This window comes from Neodiprion pinetum, chromosome 3 (assembly GCF_021155775.2).
Source record: "Neodiprion pinetum isolate iyNeoPine1 chromosome 3, iyNeoPine1.2, whole genome shotgun sequence".
Lineage (NCBI taxonomy): Eukaryota > Metazoa > Arthropoda > Insecta > Hymenoptera > Diprionidae > Neodiprion > Neodiprion pinetum.
In genome coordinates, this window is record NC_060234.1 from 36,962,736 (window position 1) to 36,984,772 (window position 22,037).

At 35.8% G+C, this 22,037-nt stretch overlaps 3 protein-coding genes across 7 annotated transcripts; 1 reads left to right on the forward strand and 2 right to left on the reverse strand.

The window, feature by feature from the left end:
- Nucleotides 1-41: 41 nt before the first annotated feature.
- Nucleotides 42-1,509, reverse strand: LOC124215158 (NAD-dependent protein deacylase Sirt4). Of its 3 annotated transcripts, none has more exons than XM_046618203.2 (4): nt 1,407-1,509; nt 891-1,167; nt 529-811; nt 42-437 (listed from the first exon to the last, which is right to left on the reverse strand). In XM_046618203.2, exons 2-4 carry the CDS (start codon nt 1,082-1,084, stop codon nt 120-122), a joined length of 795 nt encoding a protein of 264 aa, XP_046474159.1. In that variant the 5' UTR covers nt 1,085-1,167; nt 1,407-1,509; the 3' UTR covers nt 42-119. The 3 variants fall into 3 exon arrangements, with proteins under 3 accessions (XP_046474159.1, XP_046474156.1, XP_046474155.1); XM_046618200.1 differs by having other exon boundaries at nt 1,318-1,467; XM_046618199.1 differs by lacking the exon at nt 1,407-1,509 and having other exon boundaries at nt 891-1,400.
- Nucleotides 1,510-1,632: 123 nt separating this feature from the next.
- On the forward strand, nt 1,633-21,811 carry LOC124215157 (RNA-binding protein 42). 2 transcript variants are annotated; one of them, XM_046618197.2, is made up of 5 exons: nt 1,633-1,807; nt 2,074-2,297; nt 2,382-2,756; nt 2,890-3,084; nt 21,218-21,811. In XM_046618197.2, exons 1-5 carry the CDS (start codon nt 1,767-1,769, stop codon nt 21,340-21,342), a joined length of 960 nt encoding a protein of 319 aa, XP_046474153.1. In that variant the 5' UTR covers nt 1,633-1,766; the 3' UTR covers nt 21,343-21,811. The 2 variants fall into 2 exon arrangements, with proteins under 2 accessions (XP_046474153.1, XP_046474154.1); XM_046618198.2 differs by having other exon boundaries at nt 2,385-2,756.
- LOC124215159 (uncharacterized) lies at nt 3,376-13,936 on the reverse strand. 2 transcript variants are annotated; one of them, XM_046618204.2, is made up of 4 exons: nt 13,620-13,936; nt 5,813-6,125; nt 4,556-4,734; nt 3,376-4,438 (listed from the first exon to the last, which is right to left on the reverse strand). In XM_046618204.2, the coding sequence occupies exons 2-4, from the start codon at nt 6,031-6,033 to the stop codon at nt 4,263-4,265; spliced, it is 576 nt and encodes a 191-aa protein (XP_046474160.1). In that variant the 5' UTR covers nt 6,034-6,125; nt 13,620-13,936; the 3' UTR covers nt 3,376-4,262. The 2 variants fall into 2 exon arrangements, with proteins under 2 accessions (XP_046474160.1, XP_046474161.1); XM_046618205.2 differs by lacking the exon at nt 13,620-13,936 and adding an exon at nt 11,653-11,748.
- Nucleotides 21,812-22,037: the final 226 nt, after the last annotated feature.

Below are 22,037 nucleotides of genomic sequence, written 5' to 3' on the forward strand. Positions count from 1 at the left end.
ATAAAACGTATGCATGATGGTAAATATTAGAAATAGATAAATTTGATGATTTCAAATATTTATTTTCTTGACTTTGTACAATATTTTAAATAAGTTTATTACTTACTATACAAATAACCTTATAAAGAACAAATTTTTGGGAGAATTTCTCCGCATCTTGCTGCTACTTTAATTTGAGCATACTGATCTGCCCTTGTTTTACCAATGTTTACTATAGCTATAGGTCTTTTCGCGTCGACTGCCTGAAGAATTATTCTTAGCCCAGAGAAAACGGAAAGTGAAGATCCTAGTACCAGTAAAGAATCCGCCATTTCCACTTCCTGCTTTACTTTATCCACCCTTTGCCGTGGAACATTGTCCCCAAAGAACACAATGTCAGGTTTCAATATTCCTCCACATTTACCGCAAGATGGTACAACAAAGTTTTCAACCTGATTCTAAAGAAATGAAAGGGCAATTTATGTCAATATAACAGTAACCAATAATGTTAATAATTGAATTTATTTTCTGGTATATGATCGATGGTACCTGCGACAATTCAACATCTCCATCAGGTCTCATCATCTGAGCTTCAGCCTTCATGTGTTTATTGTTTTGCTGTAGTATTTTCTGTAAATCGTATCTAGAGATTTTATGGTCGCAGTTTAAACATGTAACTCTAAAAGCAGTTCCATGGAGCTCGATCACATTTTTACTTCCAGCTTTGAAATGCAAATTGTCTACATTTTGCGTAATTACGCAGCTTACTTTCCCCGCATCTTCCAAATTCTTCAGTATCTTGTGTGTAGAATTGGGTACAAAAGAAGAGAACCTGCAGTAATGTTATTAGCAAACAGCTCTACTTCGATGATTGGATTTGTCAATACTGAAAAGTAATCAGAATACCAAACCTCGGCCATCCAACGTAATTCCTTGCCCAATATCGTCGTCTCGTTTGTTTACTTTCACAAAACTCTTTGTACAACACAGGTCTTCGGTCACTCCTGGCATACAAGCCTACGCCTTCGGATCTATAATCTGGAATTCCACTTTCAGTTGATATTCCAGCACCAGTTAGAACGCATATTTTATTTGAATTTGTCATGAAACTTTCCAATTCCGATAATTCTTTCTCTCCGACGGGTTGACATTTCGGTACAAATGCTAGCGTTGAACAGCTGATACGATCTGTCAAATTAATGAAATTTAAACTCTGTTGAATATTGTGAATTTGAAATAACTTTCTCCATTTTAGAGACATTATTTTATATCCCTGCTAACTCTATTTGATATTTGCTACTTTACTATAATACATTTGAAAACATTGTTGAAACTAACAAGGTTAAAAACCCCCAAAATATTGGAGGTTACATAATGGAAATAATCCATACAATAATAGTGGCCATCGAGGTATCAAGGCTACATACGTTTCCGCGTCACTGATATATTTCAGCGTCTTTGGTTTCAGCCATTAATATCTGTACTCAAAGCGTTCTCCAAACTAGCTATAATCGTGTCTAACTATTGTCTAGTGTCTAGGTATAAGACGGAGCAATATTATATACCACAGTCTACTTTATCGAATGCTTTCGAACAAACATTGCGAACAACGACATCAGGGCCTGCGGCGTATTTTAGAACTACGGTCTGTTGTCACTTAGGTGGTCGGTTCGCCTGGCCAAGAGTGGCCAAGAGTAGATGAGCAGAGCAGGATTTATATTTCACGCAGCGTTTTCTTGTTTATAAACTAATTTCTAGTACAAAAAAGTAGCAAAATTATTGTGAACATGGACGACAAACTTCGGCAGATGGAAGATGAAATGAACAGGTAATTAACACTTGCTCAATTCCTGGTAAATGTTTATCTTAACTTCTTCAGTTTTCCCCTAACCTCAGATGTCACGATACGTTTTTCAATCAACATCTGTACATCATAATCATATAAACAATTCAACTAAGTTACAATAATATGCATCCGTCTGAATTTCAAAATCTTATTTACCTTCATCTACATGACAGATCTGTACCTTTTCACATATAAGGATAGCCCCGCTGCTCACTCTGTTTACATACAAATATGTTTACAATGTTTAGGTTTGAGGCTGAAATCGGGGGGCAGCTTGTTACCTCTGTAGTCAGACCTGTCATAGGAGTAAACACATACAGCCAAGTAGCCAGGCAACTCGAACAGCATGAAATACCAACTCCAGTCGTAGCAGCAGCTGCGGCTTCGTTGGCATTCTCTCCTATGATTGGCTTTCCACCTCCGCCACCACCACCACCGCCAATGCTTATACCCCCACAAGTTGCAAGACAATGTAAAGAAAAAATGAATAATTCGTTTTAATTTATTACATCGTCCTGACAATTTTTTACCAAGTTTTCAAATGACTTAATTTCAGCAGCTATCTCAATGTCGACGTATTCATCACCTGCTCAAATAAGCAACTCGTTCTTACCAAACACATCGGATAATAGCTTGAGTGCTACACCAAAAACATATGAGCCAACTTCAGCACCGATCATCCGTCAGGAAATTATAGAGCAAATAATTAATACTAAAATTCCTGAGGACGAGGGAAAAAAGAAAGTTAAAGCTAAAGGTGTCAGTACAGCAGCTGAGTTAGCAATCAGTCAAGGAAAAGCTAGCTCGATTATGGCCAATGCTAGTGCTGAGGAAACGCATCCTAAAGGCAAAGGAAAAAAGAACAAAAAAATCATACGAATGGCTGGTGGGCAAACATGGGAAGACACATCACTCTTGGAATGGGACGAAGGTAACGTTTGCTCTAAACTCAAAGTTATTAAGCAAATCATATTTACTTAATTTAATTGAGCTTATTTGTAAAGTTTGCCCTAACATCTTGATAAGTTGTCTTTTCATTAACCGAGATCATTACTTTTCCTCAGATGACTTTAGAATATTTTGTGGTGATCTGGGAAATGATGTTACTGACGAAATGTTAGTCAGAGTATTCAGCAAGTACCCAAGTTTCCAGAAGGCAAAAGTGGTGAGGGACAAAAGGACGAATAAAACCAAAGGTTTTGGTTTTGTTTCATTCAAGGATCCACAAGACTTCATCAGGGCCATGAAAGAGATGAACGGTAAGTTTTGTTACTTATTAATTCTCGAATTATGAACTGAATTCTTGTGTGCATTTGTTCCATGACTACGATCTTAAAATTTTGAGCTAATCGTAAGTTGGATGTCGAGCGATTCTGGGAATGTTGCTAATACTTAGTGTTGGAAACTCATACACCTATCAAATAATGAAAGGATATCTGGAAATTGAAATCATACTACGCCGTCTTGTGTGATTTTCATTTAATATTTGTGGTCAAATTCATATTCCTTTGCTCACAGTCATTGATTGATTTTGCATTCATAGAGACATCTTATTTCTTGACATGCCTCAATAACACATTATGATACCTTTGGCAGAAAAGGGGTAGTCCTCATATTAGAAATATATTCATTATACTTTTTATGCTTTACTTGGAAACATAGTTCATTTATTACCTTTAGAGCTTAGTAAAACTGAGCATGTTTATTCAATAATTGCTCCAGCCTATACATCGAGTTTTTATGCAATTGTTGAGAATTAATCAAGCAGAAAAAATAAGTCGCAAAGATTTCTCAAAGTAATCTTATAATCGTTCATTATTCGTTGAATTAAAATCTATAAATAAATAACTACTTATCATGAATATTAGTAAATAAATAGCAGTAATAGTATACATAAATGACAACAATTTCATTTCGAGTACATATCGTGCGCATAAAATTTTGAGATTGTATGTGATGAGACTGTATTTACCACCGAAATTCGTAACAGTTACCAGTTACAATGAAATTAGCTGTGGTAATCTTGATTACGAATTCTGCATATTACAGTGAATTTTTTTATCGTTTTAAATTTAGCTATTGTTACGTTATAAACGCTGCTTTTGATACGATTATGTTGATAAAGTTTAAGCATAATAAATGATTGGGATTCTTGTAATATTCGAAAATTCATACATTTCATAAAGTGGCTAATTTTAGAGTTACCTACAGAATGGCAGTTTGTACAATTGGTAAATTGGGTTGAAGTTCAAGTTTTTTTTTTCAAGTACCTGATAATATAGCATTATTTGACAATTGTTTTAACTCTGTGAGATATTGATGCGGTTATTAACGAAGAGTACTTTTCTTTGGCAAACTTTGAATTGTGAGATTACAGTAATTATTCCCCTAATCGCGCGGTCCCTTAGTCACATTCGCATTTTTTATCTGGAAGTAACTATTTCCCAAGCGGTCCCCATCCGTAAGATACAAAGAGTTGAGGTATTATGGAGTACTGCCTTCTTCCAGAAGCTCCGTTTCGTAGGGCTACGCGATTGGTCGAGTGTCTGGGTGGTGGTAGCAAAGCAGGGCTTTCCAATGGAAGTGCTCTCACCGGTTCGATCTCGTTAGCCCCTAAGCAAGCAAATTTATTATTTGAAAGTAATCATGTATTGGATCATTGAAAAAAATGTACGCAGATTGAGCCTCCAGAAGAATCCATAATAATTTGAAAGCCCAGCCAAACCTTACCTGTGTTACTGTTGGAGCGCGAACTGTGCGGATTCATATATAATACAGAAAAAGGCATTCCACCAGCTCCCCATCCGCGAGAGGTGAATACACCTTTTTTAGCTATTCTATTAGTTGGCGGCAAAGTGTCTAGAGATGGTTGCGCAACGATTGAATTTTGATCCCGGTGACTCTGGAGTCTGAAAGTATAGAAATAAAATGTTTAGTTTAATTTTATATTCATAAAAGAACTGTTTGCGCTTGAATCAACGGATTGCTAATCATGCTTCTAGTACCATGCAAATTTTTTTTGTCATCTGTCTAAACGTTGATAACTTTTGAGCTATTAATATACACACAATCGATAAAATTTTAGTCACAAATAACAAGTGAAGCGATAGGAGATGTTCAGTACACGTGTTAATGCTGCATGAGAGATAATTAATTTAAATCGGAGAACTAAATTGACTGAATCAGTCAACTTTGCCTGCTTCCCCCTCTCTAAAACATACATAATCGAAGCGTAATTCCTGTTTTTAAAATTCGCGTCAGTCTGGTATATACAAGTTGTGTAACGGATAGATGCTTTTCAATTTCTCAACATCTTATCAATATTATCGATGGCACTTGCGCGTGTTTGTCAAATCATTTAGCCTGATAGATTCCCTCATTTCTCCTGCATATAGACCATTAATTAATCTGTCAGAACGAATGGCACTTTGATAGTTCAACTCTATTAGGTCAAAGAGACAGCTCATTTCTTTCTCAGATTTCCAATCTAAATATGTGGGGCATTACAGCTGAATCGAGATGTTGAGATAACTTACATTCTGTATTATTCATTCTGTTATTCAGTTAAGTTTAAAGAATTTCTTACGTAGAATATCGCAATTCGATTTTTTCTGTAAAAGCTTTCATACTCACAAAGAGAGAAAAAAGAAATAAAAATATAAAATTGAAACACGATTTAACGTGAAATATTAATCCGAAGAAACGTGATGAAGTGAGATTAAATACGGCTAATTCCGAATAATAGAAGAGATTTCGTTAGTTCTAATTAATTTTGAACAAAGTGAAGGTTCACACCTCGTTGGAAATCGTGAAATAAATTGGGTGTATAAAATCGTGGAGACTGGAAGATATGGATGACAAAAGTTTGGAGTTGCGATCGAGCAGTAGCTATTAATTACATGAGAAAGTCAGACTTAAATGAATCTATTGAATAAAACTTTTTAGATAAAGATCGGTATTACATATTAGTGAAGGATTTTTATCTACCTCAGTGGATCTTTGTAGTAATCTAGCTTAGCTGGTAGTTCCTGTCTCTGTAAATATTCCCAGCAACGTCCTCCGGGCGAACAATCCACCATATTTTCATCCCAGGATCCATCGGTCGTTTGGTGTAGAAAAGGGGCGCATTGAACCAGAAGTGCATTCAAGCTCAAGATTATAGTTACTTGATAAATAATCATCATTCTAGATTCTAATATAGGAAACATGTTGCTTCTTTTCTATTCCTTTCCTTCTTTTTTTCTTCTTCTCAGCAGGCTGATATACCTCGTCGAAGTGTATGTACTACACAGATTTACTTCTGTAACACAGAAAATTATACGAACCGTCAAACCTGAATGCTATTTAAGTCTAGAAAAGGTCGATGAAGATTATAGAAATATTAGTTCTAAATAGGAAGAGGGTAAAATCTCGAAGATAAGCTGGCGTGGTATCGCAAAGAAAAAAAAAGAAGCTAAACTGGAAATGTACTTTTGACTGTTTACCAGACGTCTGGCAACCGCCGAAGGTGACTTACTCACAATCGGTAGCCCCGTGTGTTTGCATTTCAAGACATTGATGGATGCAACCACTTCGCCTTACCGTATTACGTATCAATATTAGAAGGAACGTCAGTGCCTTTTGTTTTCAGACACGTGGTTATACACGAGGGTAAAACTGTCCTACCCCGTGTGTCCTTCCTCCATGACTCATTATTCTTGTTTTGTCATATCGGGTTGTATTAACTTTATTCTTTTTTCTTTGAAAATTCTAATTGAAACTTAGAATATATCGAATTCGTTTAGTCGAATATTTGTGATATATGGAATTGCTTTGGCATTAAATATTCTTATATTTTGTTAGAATGAAAACGTATGAGAATTTTTTTTTCCCCCGTAGGGAAAGAGAGAGAGAGAGAGAGAGAGAGAGAGCGAGGAAGAGACGTTTCATTTTTTTTGCAATTTACGTGAGATCAGAGATCAGGGCGTGAGACCTTTCAACAAGTCAATGCAATTTTTGAACCAGAGCCGGTTTCAACCACGCAGGGTTCAAGTATAATAGCCCACCACTTTCTGAGTATAACTCAATACTTGCAGGGGTCTGAAAATACGCTGCACGTGGCGTATGGTGTTACACGAAATTCAATTTGCTCGAGAATTATTTTCTAGCGCGGTAGTAAGTTCACGGTGCGACTATTTTTAGAAATAATCTCTCCCTCTCGGAATACATTTCTTCTAAAATTGTCGAACCTCAGTACGTTACCCGTGTAACTAAATTTTTATCGATGCCCGCGTTCTAAAATTTTAACGGCATCACGAAGGATTGTAAGAAACTTACGGAAAACCGTGCGAAATATTAACCGGTCGATGATGTATAGAAATTTCGTTAAATACCCGGAACATGGAATCTTAAGTGTAATTGAGATGTTTTTATGTGCATACATATTTTATACAATGGCTTAAATACTGCGGAACACCATAGAAATATGTGTCTTACGGTTCTCAGATCACTTTCAATTTCAATCTATAACTAAGTCGTATCAGTTGAGAATTTCAATCTTCGGTTCGGATTATCTGGAAAAGTGAGATGGTTTCAATAGTGAAAGTTTTCAATTATTCTGTCTTGGTTTAAAAAAAAAAAAAAAAAAAAAAAAACGTTAAATGGAAGGGAATTCTATTTGACATATTGTGACGGTTGCCGGCTGATAGCGAGGCGCCGTTGATAAGCTGGAGGTGGCAAAAAGTTCACCGGACAGCTGAGTATATCGTGCTTGATCGGGGCCAAGCTGGTCACGTAAATTTTAAATTAGAAGAAACAAGAAAAAGACGATCATCGTTCCATGTGCGATTTGCAATCTGTATACAGTATTTTACTCGCGAGTCAAGTGACTCTCATCATTCGATCACGCACAATTATCTCACTGGCTGGTTGACCGCTTCAATTTCACATGTGCATGTGTACAGGCACACGCGAATAGGAGATGAAATATGCAAAAAAAAAAAAAAAAAGCAAAGTAAAATTCATTCTATTTTTTCACCGTAAATTTGATTTTTTCTCTTTTCAATCAAATTCGTGTATACTCGATTTTATTATGACTAATGAAACGCGTGACTTAATCGATTTTAAACCGGAATTGTAGTTTTTCCGAAAAATTAGAAAAGAAAAGTAATATTTCGGTAAAATCGATACTAAATGATACCTAATTATTTTTGCGTCAAGATTCAAAGGATTGCCGCAATTGATTGAATTCCTTTGTCTGATGGCATAATATTGTACGTATAAGTGTTACAAATATCTTTTTATCCCGTAACGCAATTCTAGCGTTGTTCTGCGGTAAACAGTCTTTAATTGATTATTATTCGCTGACTGTGCAGCCTTCATCTATTAAGAAAACATCGAGAAACTGTAAACAAGTTGTACCGAAATCTCGAACCGCAATTACCAAGAAGTATATTATACATGTATAATGTATATCTATATAATATAAAACTAACATAACGATACAACGAATTATTAATTCAATGATAAAAATTTTGTTTAAGTAATTTAATGTTGTGATGCGGAGAGCCTTAAATATATTATACATAGGTATATATATATATATATATATATATATATATACACACTCATCTGATGAGGATATATATACCTATATATGATGCTTAAAAAATTATCATTGAATTAATGATTCGTTCTATCTTTATGTTATTTTTATATCCATCGTCCATACTGAATGACAATTAAATTTGACAGCAAAACCTACAATTTCAATTTGGCCTGCAGTTGTTTTGTATTTTTTTTTAAATTTCCGTTGATTCAATCCCGTTTTGATTGAGTTGTAACTCGCTGCATTTTGCGTTTATTGCTATTTTGATGTTGTTACGCGTGTCATTGTAAATCGAAAGCTTATTGAACGGAGTGCCGGTGTTTCAAACCCAGAAGAATCTAAGATTATGCATTTCTTATGATAAATCGTTTGCTTCGATTCGGAATCATTGAAAAGGATATTTGGGTATAACGACATTTTGTCTCTGATGATTAGACCTTTTTTCAATTTCACTTGAATTCTCGTCTAATTGCAAATTCCTTTCCACGTCTAAATTCTTTCAACGAGCATAACGTTGCAACAGGGATCCCATCGCTCTATCAGTAAACTGACTCTTTATTCAACCGTCTGGCCATTATAATGAAATTGGACTGTTTTTCGCTGTGTATATTGTTTTTTCATTCTGGTTTTTTCAAAGAATTATTATATCATTCTCGTTTTCATTATTTGGACGCAAATTTCAAAGGGAACAGCAGCAAAGAAAAGCGCAACAATTTTGTACATTTAAAATATGTTTTATACACTCGGTAAACCCTTCGTATATTTTCATCAAGTTAACTGAGCGTCAACCAAATTTCGTCTAATAACGAACAAATTTCATCAGCAATTTTAGGAAAACATCGCCAGTAGATGTGTTTATAGAATTGAAAGTCAAACACGGTTTTACGTCATTAGATGTGTACTGTATCTGTAGCCATTGATACCACGCGATTGATACCTCAGGTTTTCTTAAACTAGTTTCAGTTCATATTATTCAACATTGCCAATTGACGACCGTTGCATGAAAATAATAGATTAAAAAATACCAATCCTAATGTTTTTTCTTTTAAAAATAACACTCGTAAGTCGAGTTGCCGAAAAGTCAACCTCGCGTTCTAAATGTTGCAGATTTTTTTTTTTTTGTCGCACTTCCTGAAAATAATTGTCCTCCGTCCGCATGAATTTATTTAGGTTGGCAGATTAAGGATTCAGTTGCATGTATTCAGATTGTTAAACTCTAGTGGATCATATTTATTCGGCTTGTATAGCGTAAGGCAAGTGCGACGATATGCTTGTGTGTGATGATTAAGTTAAAGTCGAAGACAAGCAGTTTTGCGGGGGAATTACTGCAATGCGTGTATCTATTTCTGTGACATTCCGTATTATTTTTAGTACGACGTTATATTTATCATTGCGATTAAGTTCAGTGAGGAGGGAAGCGGGGTTGGGGAATGAAATGGTGGCAATTTTACAACTCGCAGACACCACGAGAACGCTTCGTTTGCCAGTCACTTCACCCAGCTTGTAACCTTTAACGGTGATGGCTTTATATATGCGTGTTGCGGGAAAAGAGAAAATGTAAGACCAACAAAAACAACGCGAAACGAGCTTCGGAATACTTCAATATTGCGTATATTTTTTAATACGCGAACAAAAATGCTCTGGAAATTTGTTTTTGTCCGATTTTCATTTGTGTGTTTGTTTATTTTTTCTTATTTGCCACTTGAGAAAACTCTCAACCTGTATCGGATTATAACAAAAGTTCGATTTTCCGGTCACGTGAGATAAGTACGCTATTAACATCGTATTGATGAGGCATATTTTCAACCCATCGTTGTGTGTGTATATATATATATATATATATATATTTTTCTGTGACCCATTTCTGAAATTTCATTACGTCACCAGATTTTGCCTATTATTTTTGCATCACGGAGGTACTGCACGTTGGCAAGAATTAAAAGAAGAAAGAAAAGATAAAAGTATGCTGAGAGAAATTACCTCTTACTTTCTAGAATTATTTTCAATTTCTATAAGATTCAATAAAACACGCAAACGGAGAGATATTATCGATGAAAATTTTGTTCTAAAAAAGAAAAAAGAAACGACAGTGAAGCGTAACTACTTAATGAAATCGAATAATTTATTGAACTTCAATTAATGTTGATAAATATCAAAAGCCAGAGTTTACAACAAACGCATATGCAGGGAAAAGCGAGGTACAGTTTATCGAAGAGTCGCTGGTAATTTAAAGTTATAAAACACTTTCCCTTGCCACGATTTAATTTCACACATCATGAGCACCTCCACGAGCTGCATGGCTTTGTCTATGGATATTGTAATTATTCTCGAAGATTGACTCGTTTGTACATTCTATCCGGATCTTGAGCTGTAATTATGTTATTGCGTGGAAATAACCTACGCAACTTACGTTACTAAGTCGGGTGAAGTCGCGGCTTTGACGTTATAAATAGGCGAATTTTACTTGAACTTACTTTGCAGTAATTAAAGTGGTCGTGTATGCTGTATATATCCTAGAATTTCGAATCGTCGGTTGAATGTCACGGGAATTCGCTGAAGAAACGTTTCTGTTCGTTATTTCCGTTCTTTACATAACTCGTCCGAAACAAACGCAAATTGGGACACAGAGAGATTTATTCGTATGACGATTGAAGGAAAAAAACAAAAATGAATAAATAAAACATGAACCTTTGCCAGTGAAACACCGAAATTTGTCTACCAACGCGATAACGTATCACAGCATCAAAGTTGAATTATCTCTGTTCATAGATGGTTCAGAATGTGTAATTTTCTTTTTTTTTTTTTCCATTTCGTTTCATTTCATGCCAGTGTAAGGATGGAATTAATAAAAATTGATATCATGATTTCCCCACGCAAGTTTGCTTTCCCATAGACTTAAATCGAAAGGCTTTAACAATATTATAACAGAATTTCGGCTCGTTCCAAACTTCTGTAAGGTTTTTGTGTACCTACATTATCAAAAGTTCCGACTACACCTTCGGTTAGTTTACTTGTCTTAATTCTAGAGCTCTCTCAAACCCCCTACAGTTATCCATACGAAGTTGTGCTTACGTACCGAAATTAATTACAAACTGTAGTGTAGCACGTTGTGTTACACCAAGTCAGAGGTAACCGCAAAATAAACATACGTACACAGATCTGCACAAGTTCCGTTCAAATTAATCGTTCGTTCGAGTTGATCAACTCGAGGAATCCAGCTTTATGTAACATTGTAACTTACTTGCGGTGGTTGCACCCACGAGATCCTCGGTCAAGGACCACTTTCGAACGATCAGTCCATCTCTGCAACCTGTATCTGGAGCCAATTAATCGAGTTCGGATATCAATTTGGCCGAACATTGCAGACGGAGGTTTCACCTACGTTCTTGATCCGGCCGAGTAGTCAATGTTTAATACGGTTACGGTTATTTTTGCACCAACACAATCCTGACGAATTATGAATGGAATGCCAGTCGTGCGGAGTCACGTAACTTCGACATTTCATCATCGGACGTTCGAATTAGCGGAGCAATTGGTATTCATAAACCGCGATGACACGTACCTTGTTTGCGGTTTACATTGAAACAATACCAGTCATCTTTGTACGCAGATACGTTCAATACGCACACTTCATCGGGAAAATTTCGATGCGCGCGTATGGTATCGATCAATCGTCAATTTTTAAAAATATTCTCGAATCCCGATAAGAGTATTAAAGTTTACTGTTTCTGTGGATAACGATTCTCCATTTTCACGGATTGTCTCATCATACTTTATAATTGTAGACATCCATCTTACAGGTACCTACTTTACCTATGTATTGTACTACCGATTAAAGTTTTATCGAAATGAACGCGAATTCGTGCCGCAGGGGCTGTGTGATCGATTGTTATATTAGCGAAATTAACCCGCCAAATATCGCACAGAGATTTGACGCGGGCTCGAAATGTATGTATAGTTGTATCAATAGAGCTAATACATATATATGTGTACATATTGGTTTGCATATTCGGGCTAAACCGGGCCGACAATGGAGTCGCAGATACAGCTGTTAGGTATTTTTACTCTCGCGGTTAAACAGAAACCCCGCGCGTTATTAATATATTATAATGCCACAATTTAAAAAAAAAAAAAACGTACATGCAAAAGTCATGATTTTCACGGTTTGATATTAACGAGATTGTCATTTACGGAAGCGTATTGTTCAGCCGAGAATAAAAGAAGAAAGAAAAAATTGTAAATGAGATATCTCTGAAATTTTTTGTTTTTCGAAATTTACCAACATTTTTTGTTACGAACCATAACGTAAGAAGTTAACCACCTAGTCATTTAAACTTTTTTCTCCCCGTGTAAAACTGAAGGTGACGAAATTTTTGTTTCGCATATTATAGTTGGTTCTCCAGAAAGAAGTGAAAAGGTAGAACGAGATTACAAATCTATGTCATTATTACGATAATACGTGCTGTACGAGTGTAAGAATCGGAATCCATCAGATATTAGTTTGACGTTTTACATTCTTCGGTAACGTTGAACGGGGGAAAAAAAAAGCGCGCTTTCAAAACGATACACCGAAAAAATTCTAGTTACGTTTACCATGCAGTCCTTTAAGTTTTTCATGATAACCGAAAAATATACAAGTTCCAAGTACGAAATGAAAATTTCATTTGCACTTGTAACCAGAAAATCTACTATACGTTACTGTTCTTTTTGATTATAGTTACGCTTATCAAATTTTTTTCCAACTAATGCGATGATAATTCGCCGTTAGTGCAATAAGAAATTCATGTTGAGGCTTTAATTTAATTGAAATTTTTTTAGTAAACTAAGCAAACAGATTTCATCGTCCAACAATCACAAAATTTACCATCGGCAACTATAATCATACTAAATAGTTTTTCGTAGTACGTTTTATTTCTAATTCGAATATATAACATTTAAATCGTTGTTGTATCGTTGCCTACTTTATGAAAATTTCCAATGATAACAATAACAGATGTAACTTTTCTCAGTGTAAATATTCGCTTTTTTTAATTACTTTCACTTTTTGCCTTTTTTCTATAAACGATGCTTGAAAGAGTTACCAGCAGTTGTTTCTCGAAGAGAAGTTGGAATAGCAAAAAAAAAAAATAAAAAGACGAAGACGAGTGATTAACTTTTCACGATTACCCCGAAAGTTCGCCAGCAAGTAAGAAAGAAAGTTTCATTTACCTGTCGCATTCGTTCGTAGTCGTTTTCCTTGGGTTCTTCTACCCCGTATCGTTCGTCTTGTTTTCCGCGTTGCTGCCTGTATAATTTACGTCAAAACTCTTCTAACACCTCTCTTTGGTTTACTTGATCTTACGATCTCACTCGTGTCTGTTTGTCTCTTTCTCTCTCTCCCCCTCTCTCTATCGCTCTCTGCAAACTACCAAGCCCTCGAAAATTAATTGCACCGGTTGTAGATGCTTCGCGTTGTGTTATACAGGCTGCACTTTGGTTTTCCTTTACTGCCAGGGTGACGGCGTCGGAGTGCGTCGCGACGAACGGCGTCTCGCTACTAATTCAACAACCCCTACCCGAACCGGACCTCCCACCCTTATAAGACAGGCCAATAGGATTTTAGGATATATTATCAGCCAATCGTCGAAAACTTTTTTTTTCCTCCCCACCATTTTCATGTATAAATTTTTTCAATGTTTTTAATTATTATTTTTTTTTTGTGTGTGTACTTTTTCATGCAAACATACGTATAAATTTGTTTTTATTTGCATAAAAATCGGCGCGTATCGGGGGTGGGGGGAGGGGGGGGCTAGGAAAAAATTGACGCATCTGCATGCGCGTGTGCACGTGCTTTTTTATCCTGCAGTTTTGCGTAGAGGGAGAAGAAGAACTCGTGCAAATCGACGTCGCGTAACCCTGCAATAACAATAAAGACGATCCCATCGTGTCTACGTACATATACGTACGTGCATACGCACACGTTGGTCGCTGTGCTATCTCACATCCAGCGTACGCGTACGATAATTGATGAACTTACATCAATCTTCCATTTACTGGCTATTGTAGCTATTTATATACCACCTATAAACCAATATAATAATCGTCTTGCATTGCCGAGGTGTAGGTATATCTTTGTTACATATACGTTAGTAATTAGAGACGGAGGAGGCGAGTTGATAAGGGATGAAAGATTCTTACTCACTCGGTAATACATCCTCGTGGAATTTTTATTAATTTTTTTTTTGTTGCTGTTTGTTGATTTATTTATTTACTTGATGCTTGCGGGTAATTTTTTTTCCATGCCATTTAACAGCTCTCCGAACGATTTTTGGGTCATGACTTCGAGATATACACTCGATAATTAATTATGAAAATCTCGCCATTACACAACACGTATATATATATATATATGTATATATTATGTAAAATATATATATATATATATATATTTTTAGTAAAAATTCTTTTCGCGTTTCTGATATATATATTTATATTCTGATATATATACATATATATATCAGAAACGCGAAAAGAATTTTTACTCACGGAACACACAAGTCGTATGGAATTCTAAATGTGAATAACAGAAATAGAACGAATCGTGTATTTTTAGTCGCGGTTTTGTTGAATATTTAGTACTTGACTCAGGATATAGAAAATAAAAATGTGCAACCGATAGAATGCATGTGCGTATAGAAGTATATTTTTAGTTTCAACATCTGAGAACATTTTCAAACTCATCTCTGCAGGAATTTCAAATATATTTATTTATACACATGTATATATGTATTATGTGTTTATTATACCTTCGCTATGCGCCCTTGTATATACGCTATAGGCATGAATATGTTTAATAATATATTACACGAGTAGGCGATTGATCGCGGGCTGTAGGTGTAACCTAATTGTAAGAACATGTGACAAAAAATATAGTCTTCTGTGAAAAATATAAAATTTATACTCCATATTTCACAATTCAGCTGCGGATGAAGAGACAGAGCTCGGAATTTCATAATTAACATTATAACTCTGGTTAATCGCGCAACGCTTGACGAATGTTGTTATAACTATGATTATCTAATTTTCCTCGACGAAAGTTCCGGAAATCGATCGTCGAGGTAAAAATGAAGTTGAAGAACAACGAAATATATCTTTCCTTCCCGTATTGCCATTCTTAAAATTCCACGCCGTCAAATTCATTGTGAAATTACAAATTAGTGATTTATCGAAGTTTTCTTCAATGTTTCATTAGTTTGAAGTTCGGAACTTCAACCTCGTGTTTTTCAGTGATAAAGACTCGAGTCGCGCCGAAGCAACAAGTTGTTTCTATTCACTGCGGGCCGGGAACAGGCTGCAATTATAATTGTAATGAAACCTAAAGTTTACGAATTAGGTTTGAGATTAAGAAAGTATCTTATTATTATTTATTTGTTTATTTATTTATTTTTCAAACGGAATTACAGCGCGTTATATTGAAATTGTATTAAAATCATTGTGTACCGTTTCGTTTCCCCTCGAAAGAAGTTCTTTCTTATATTCATGTTGAAGCACACACTCCAATAAATGAATAATAATATAAACCTTTGTGAAAATTTAAACGAGCGTTTGATTCGTACAGCATGTATAAGGTAGCGCTTGTAGCTTTACGCGATGTTTCATTATAATAAAGGTTGGTAAAAACACGCTTTCCTGGAGTCATTGTGTCGACATCGGCGAAGCTTTTGTCCTTTTTTTATGTCCTGCATCAAGCTCTCGCTTAGATTCAAGCCATTGACTGTAGGAAAAACTGAATCTGTCACGAGGATTAATAAGTTTAGCTTTTTCATTTCTGCGGGTTTTTGTCAAATTTTACACAGTTTTTAGATTAAAAATTCGCACACTCCAATAACGGCCGGGGTTTTGTTACTCTTAAACGGCTTTCCCCGCGTGCAAAGAATTTCATTATTATAATCATTGGATTTTGGTTCACAATCGAGTAATTGGGACGCGGAGATGATGATAAACTGAACGGATATCTAAACGGCGTTTGAGGTACCGGAATATCCGGTGTAACCTTGCGCTGTTATGATTAAAGTTACACTGCTGATCCGTGTACAAGTCCTTCGATTACGCAAACCAGTTAACACCTCTGCAGAATTGTAGTGATTTGTAGATTTCAACCGAATGTCAATAAATTCAGCGATATTTTTCTCCCTCTTTTGCCGTTTTATAATTCGCTACTCGTTACAAATATTCAAGGAGCGCAGTAAATTTGACGAAGAAGAAAACCTCGCAATAATAATCACATTTCATTAACAACTACAGGTGTACAAATAAGTTTATCCAATTTTGAACCATCTTTTCAACGATTTCGAGGTGGATGTTTTTCCACGTAGTGAATAACAGGTCTAACGTTATACAAATGCATCGCAGAATATATACAAAGGAATATAACACGACAGAATGTCTCTTATTGTGCAGAAATCGTAAGCGTGGGCGAATAGAAAGGAGCCGGTATCCTCGTGCAGATTACCCTGCGATTTGTCGCTTCCGAATCCCACGCCTAGGTGATTCCTTATCGTTAATAGAAGGTCCTAGACTTGTGCAGTTTACCAACGTCATTCTATGACCCATCATGACCCGATACGCCTCTACGTCAAGTTCGCATTGAAGACAGCCAATGACCGTGCTTCCCAAAACAGACCCTTCTTATCTCGATATTGCGTTGCTTATTTTTGTACTTCAAAAATCCGCGCTGCGGATGAAGATGGAATAGATAATCCCGTCGGAATTTTCGACTTTGTGTGTGTGTATGTGTGTATAGAAGATGTTATGAAGCATGAAATTGATCCTTGATGTATACTGAAGGAGTAGAGTTATTTACGTTGTACAAATTATTACATTATATTCAATGCGGTGTATAAGACACGTGGACTTTTTTTTGAATGGTAAGCTTGATTAAAATCGTCAAGGTATTTCTGCAAGATTAACCTCGGCATCTTTGTTTCGTTGTATATAACGTGGATAATTGCTTCTTATGCTACGAGAACAAACATTTTTTCAATTTCTTTTCAGGATTCTTATTATTCTCACATCCTCATCGTGAAAATGAAGCGTGACAGAGAAGCTGAGTCGTATAATACATATTGTAACGGAGTTGTCCAGATCCCTAATACATCTTCGATCAACGGATCATATTCTCTAAATCAGCTGTTTCATCAACTGTCATAATCAATACCGTTGTCGTGTGAATCAATAACAGTTAACGTTCTCATTCTAGGTAAACAGTCTTGTCTTAGACTTAAAACCCACATAACGTATAGCTATTTTCAATATACTGCCTTTTCCCAGATTTCATCTTTGCCTCTGTTTTATTTAACTTGCTTTCACTTAATTCACTCGGAGAACCGTTTTAATCGTTGTTTTCACGAGCTGTGTTACCATATTGTAATAATATAAATTGAACAATGTCTCGGAGACTTTTTTTTTCTTATATATAACTCGGGGCTTAAATATTCCACCTGAACACAATATATCGTCGGAGATATTAGAACTGGAGAAGTTTCGCGCGGTACAGCGATAATTGAATTTACAAAACAATTAAAAATTATATCTCTGACGTCAATTGGTTTTTCAATTTTGTCAAGCCTGCAACCTCTCGATCTGCTTGAATATCAGGTATAGCCATTATTCGATAAACAATTTTCACGGTCTGGCTACCACCATGGCACCAGCTGTTCCATTAATTAATGAGTTGCTTGGAATTTGATTCTTTCAATTCGATCACATAATCATTGTTCAGCAAACGCGTGGGAAAATTCATTTCAGACGCATTCGATAATCACATTGTACGAGTAGTACTGCAAGACAATCTCTGATGCGCGAATTTAATTCACACTGCACGTATAATATATTATTCATCGGATAGCGTATAATTTATAGATCTCCGTTAAGGCGAATCGATATTCCATGCAAATGTTGATTTTAAGCTGTTCTGACTGACCTAATTGTACTTAACGTAGTCCTCCGGCGCACAGAATTCCACTTCAGTGCAATTCAGTGATTAATTTGCCAATTCAACTGATATCGTTTCTCAATGGATATAAAGAGCAAATTTTTTTCACGAACGTTATACAAGCACCGAGTTGTACAAAGGAATAGCGATGTATACAAGTTACTAACATGATGTTCCACTAAGGCATTTCACGAATGCAATGCAGAGAAGCCGTTGCCGAATATCTCTTAAACGTTTTCTCCTCGCAATATTATTCGCGGGGTAAGTATTTTACACGAGTAAATAGGAAACAAGAAACGAATGCACACGTTGGCCAAAAATATTCTCACTATACCGTTTATATTTAACTCGATGTTCATCCTATACAATATGCTAAATCTGAATAACAGAGATCCTTGCTTCTACTGAAATGTCAATAACACGGGCCCGCGAATTATAACTTTTAATTTCCTCTTTAAGTAATGATAATTTTTTTGTCTGAGTATTTAGGTATTTTGAATTAAAATATAGCGTTAGATTTTTTACAGCACATCGAAATTTATTATATTATGCAATTTTGAACTATTCTCATGGGAAAAAAAATAAAATGATGTATAAAACTGGTGATTAGATATAAAATGAACGGCATTAGGTTCAAACAAGACTTAAGAGACTGGATAAGTCAAACAGACTCGTGATATCTTTTTCTACTTTCTTTAAAACTCCTGTTCAATGACGAGATGAACCGAATCGTCAATAGAAGAGAAAAAGATTGATTTACTTTATTTTTTTTCATAAAAATAGTTCAAACATGCATAAAAATAAATCTTGGCGTGTTGTAAAAAGTCTAGCGCTATATTTCAATTCAACATATCTAAATACCTTTAAAAAAAAGCATCGTTACTTGAGGGGGAAATTAAAGGTTACATTTCGCAGGCCTGTGTAATCCTTTGTTTTTATTCTAAGAATACCTACTTCTCAGTCACAGTAATTGATAGACAGAGAGGGAAGAAAAAGCCCGCGCAATAAAAGATGAACGATTTAAGTTTTTTTCTTCAACCCAGTACGTCGAGGGAAAAAATTTAATTCCCAAACATTTCTATACGCATATGTCTTATCTGTGTGATAAGGACAACGTGCGACTTGCCCTAAGATCATTTTACACGTACAAGAGAGAATAAGAGAGCCTTGTATTTTCGATATTGGATGTCATCTATTCTGCGCAATTCTTTTGTTCCTGGGTGGAAAAATTATTTTGCGCATTCTTTGTCTGCGTCATCGAAGAATCCTTGAAGAAGGAGAGGAATAAGAAGGTATAAAGGGGAGATCTATCATTTGATCCTTATTCGACAGCAGGCTTTTTTCACTTTATATTCTGCTCTGTATTCCACGTGTATTTTAAACACGTACGAGGTGAGATACATTTCTTATATATTTTCATACGTGATGCAGGCGTATAACAAAGGCGTATGAGGAAACGAATCGTCGTTACTTTTAGAAACGACACAATACTCAGGCCATTAGACGTAGAATAACCTGCGTAGAGAATTAACGTTAACCTTCCGTCACGTTAATTTAGTTTATTTTTTTCCCTTTCAACCCCTTTCACAGTTCTGCGAAATACGTAATTGCGTGAAAGTATTTTTTATAAAAACTTAACAACTCTGATCCTGTTTGTGTACCGGAATACTTTTTAATACCAATTTTAATTTCCCGTTGCACGTCAATTTCATTTTTATTTTCTTTTCCTTCGTTATATCTGATTGCAAATATTTATCCTTCACGTCATATTACTAAATGTTATTGAACAACCTTTAGATTATTATTTTTTACCCGATGTGTATACATAGGTACACAAATTTCTTCCGTATAAGAATTCCATTACCCTTATTAATATCCGAAATTTACATTTCAAGCAAGTACTTTGTTCATTCTTTTTCTATTTGATAACACAGGGTCCGTATCTTTCTTTTCTTATCTTCAGTAAAACATTGACGAAGACCGATGTTCGCGGTTTGATAAAATCGTTTTAAACGTGTCGTAGTTTTACCTGCGGTTTTATAGTAGTAGTAATAGAATATTTTCCTCTTTCTATGTATGTCACACATTATGCGTATTTCCCCGTGAAATTACCTACCCTTTACAAAATTTCCGGAATATTTCTGATAAACGTGAAATCGCGTCGTGATCACAATTATATGCAAAACTGGTAAGCCGATTAGAACACGCGGAATGAAATAATATCTGCAGTTGCACCCGCATCCTCCTCCAACTTTCATAAACATGCGGCGAAACTTTCGTTCGTATCTCGATAATTTTCAATTTTCGCAACGATAACAAAGATTTTCACTCGAGCAAATGACGAAGAATTTTTGTCCCCTTTATCAAACTGGAATTAATTATAAGTTGAACGTGTGAAAATTATCATATGTGGCATTAGTTTTTATACATGTATACAATATCAGTCTCGATATTAACCAGATTGCGTCACTTGGAAAACTCCGCAAGGGTGTTGTTCTACTCGATGAATAAAGTAGGTTTTTCGAGTGCTCTACCGTGAGAATATGGCAGCAGGGGTTATAAGGCTTCATTGTCAACGCATAAAAACCAGTCGATGAGTTTATATGCGACGATAAAAGTGATCGTAGCTATTGCGTGGGCGATATATGTATCATTTTTCTCAATACTTAATATATAAATTCCAGCGGGCGACTCGGTATAACGAACTTCAATTCCCTCGGTATCGGTTTATAATTAACCCTGTCGTTGTACGCGAATTTCTCAACTCCGTTTTCCTTTCTCTCACCTCCCGTAGAAAATGATGTTTAATTTTTTCTGTTTATCAATATTTCAGGACGGTACGTCGGCTCGCGGCCCATCAAGTTGCGGAAAAGCTCCTGGAAGCAGAGGAATTTGGACAGCGTTCGAAAGAAGGAAAAGGAAAAGCAGGCTCTGATCGGATTACTCACCGGCAGGTGATGCGGACGGTGTCGATATCGCCGTTTACCTACGTCAACTTCTTGCGAAACACCGGACCGACCTTGTCGACCATCTTCAAGTGGAAATCCTTGGGCTTTTATCTGTGTATAATATTTGCAACACGCGTCGCGTTGTATGCAATACTTAGGATACAGTTTTAGCCAAAAGAGAAACGCATCTCTGGCTGACGAGTACTGTTTATATAATTTGTATGTTAAACGGGTCACTTTCGGTGCCACAGATGTCACTACCCTAATTTCGATGAGGAAAAAATGCGTACCGCTTGTTACTTGCAGATACGTTCAATACGTTTTGTTGTGTAATTTTCCACGTGCGTATGGCGATTGGATACTGAAAGTTGTTGTAACAATAAAACGTACGTGAGACTTTGTATATATATATTAAAAAAAAAGCTACTTCAGTAAAAATAATAAAATCGCAACAGAATTGAACTGATCATGTCAAATTATATCCGGAAGTTATTTTTATTTACAACTTTTTAATAAAATCAAATACGTTCCATTGTGTAATCGAAGAAACACGCTTGTTATCATGTCTGTATAATGTGTTAATCCGAACGTTGAATTGTGGACTGTGTACTTTTAACTTTGTTGTAACTTTACCGCAAGTGTTTATGGAAAGAAGTTTACACGAATCAAATTTAATTCCCGCGAACACAATTCGCATCATATCGA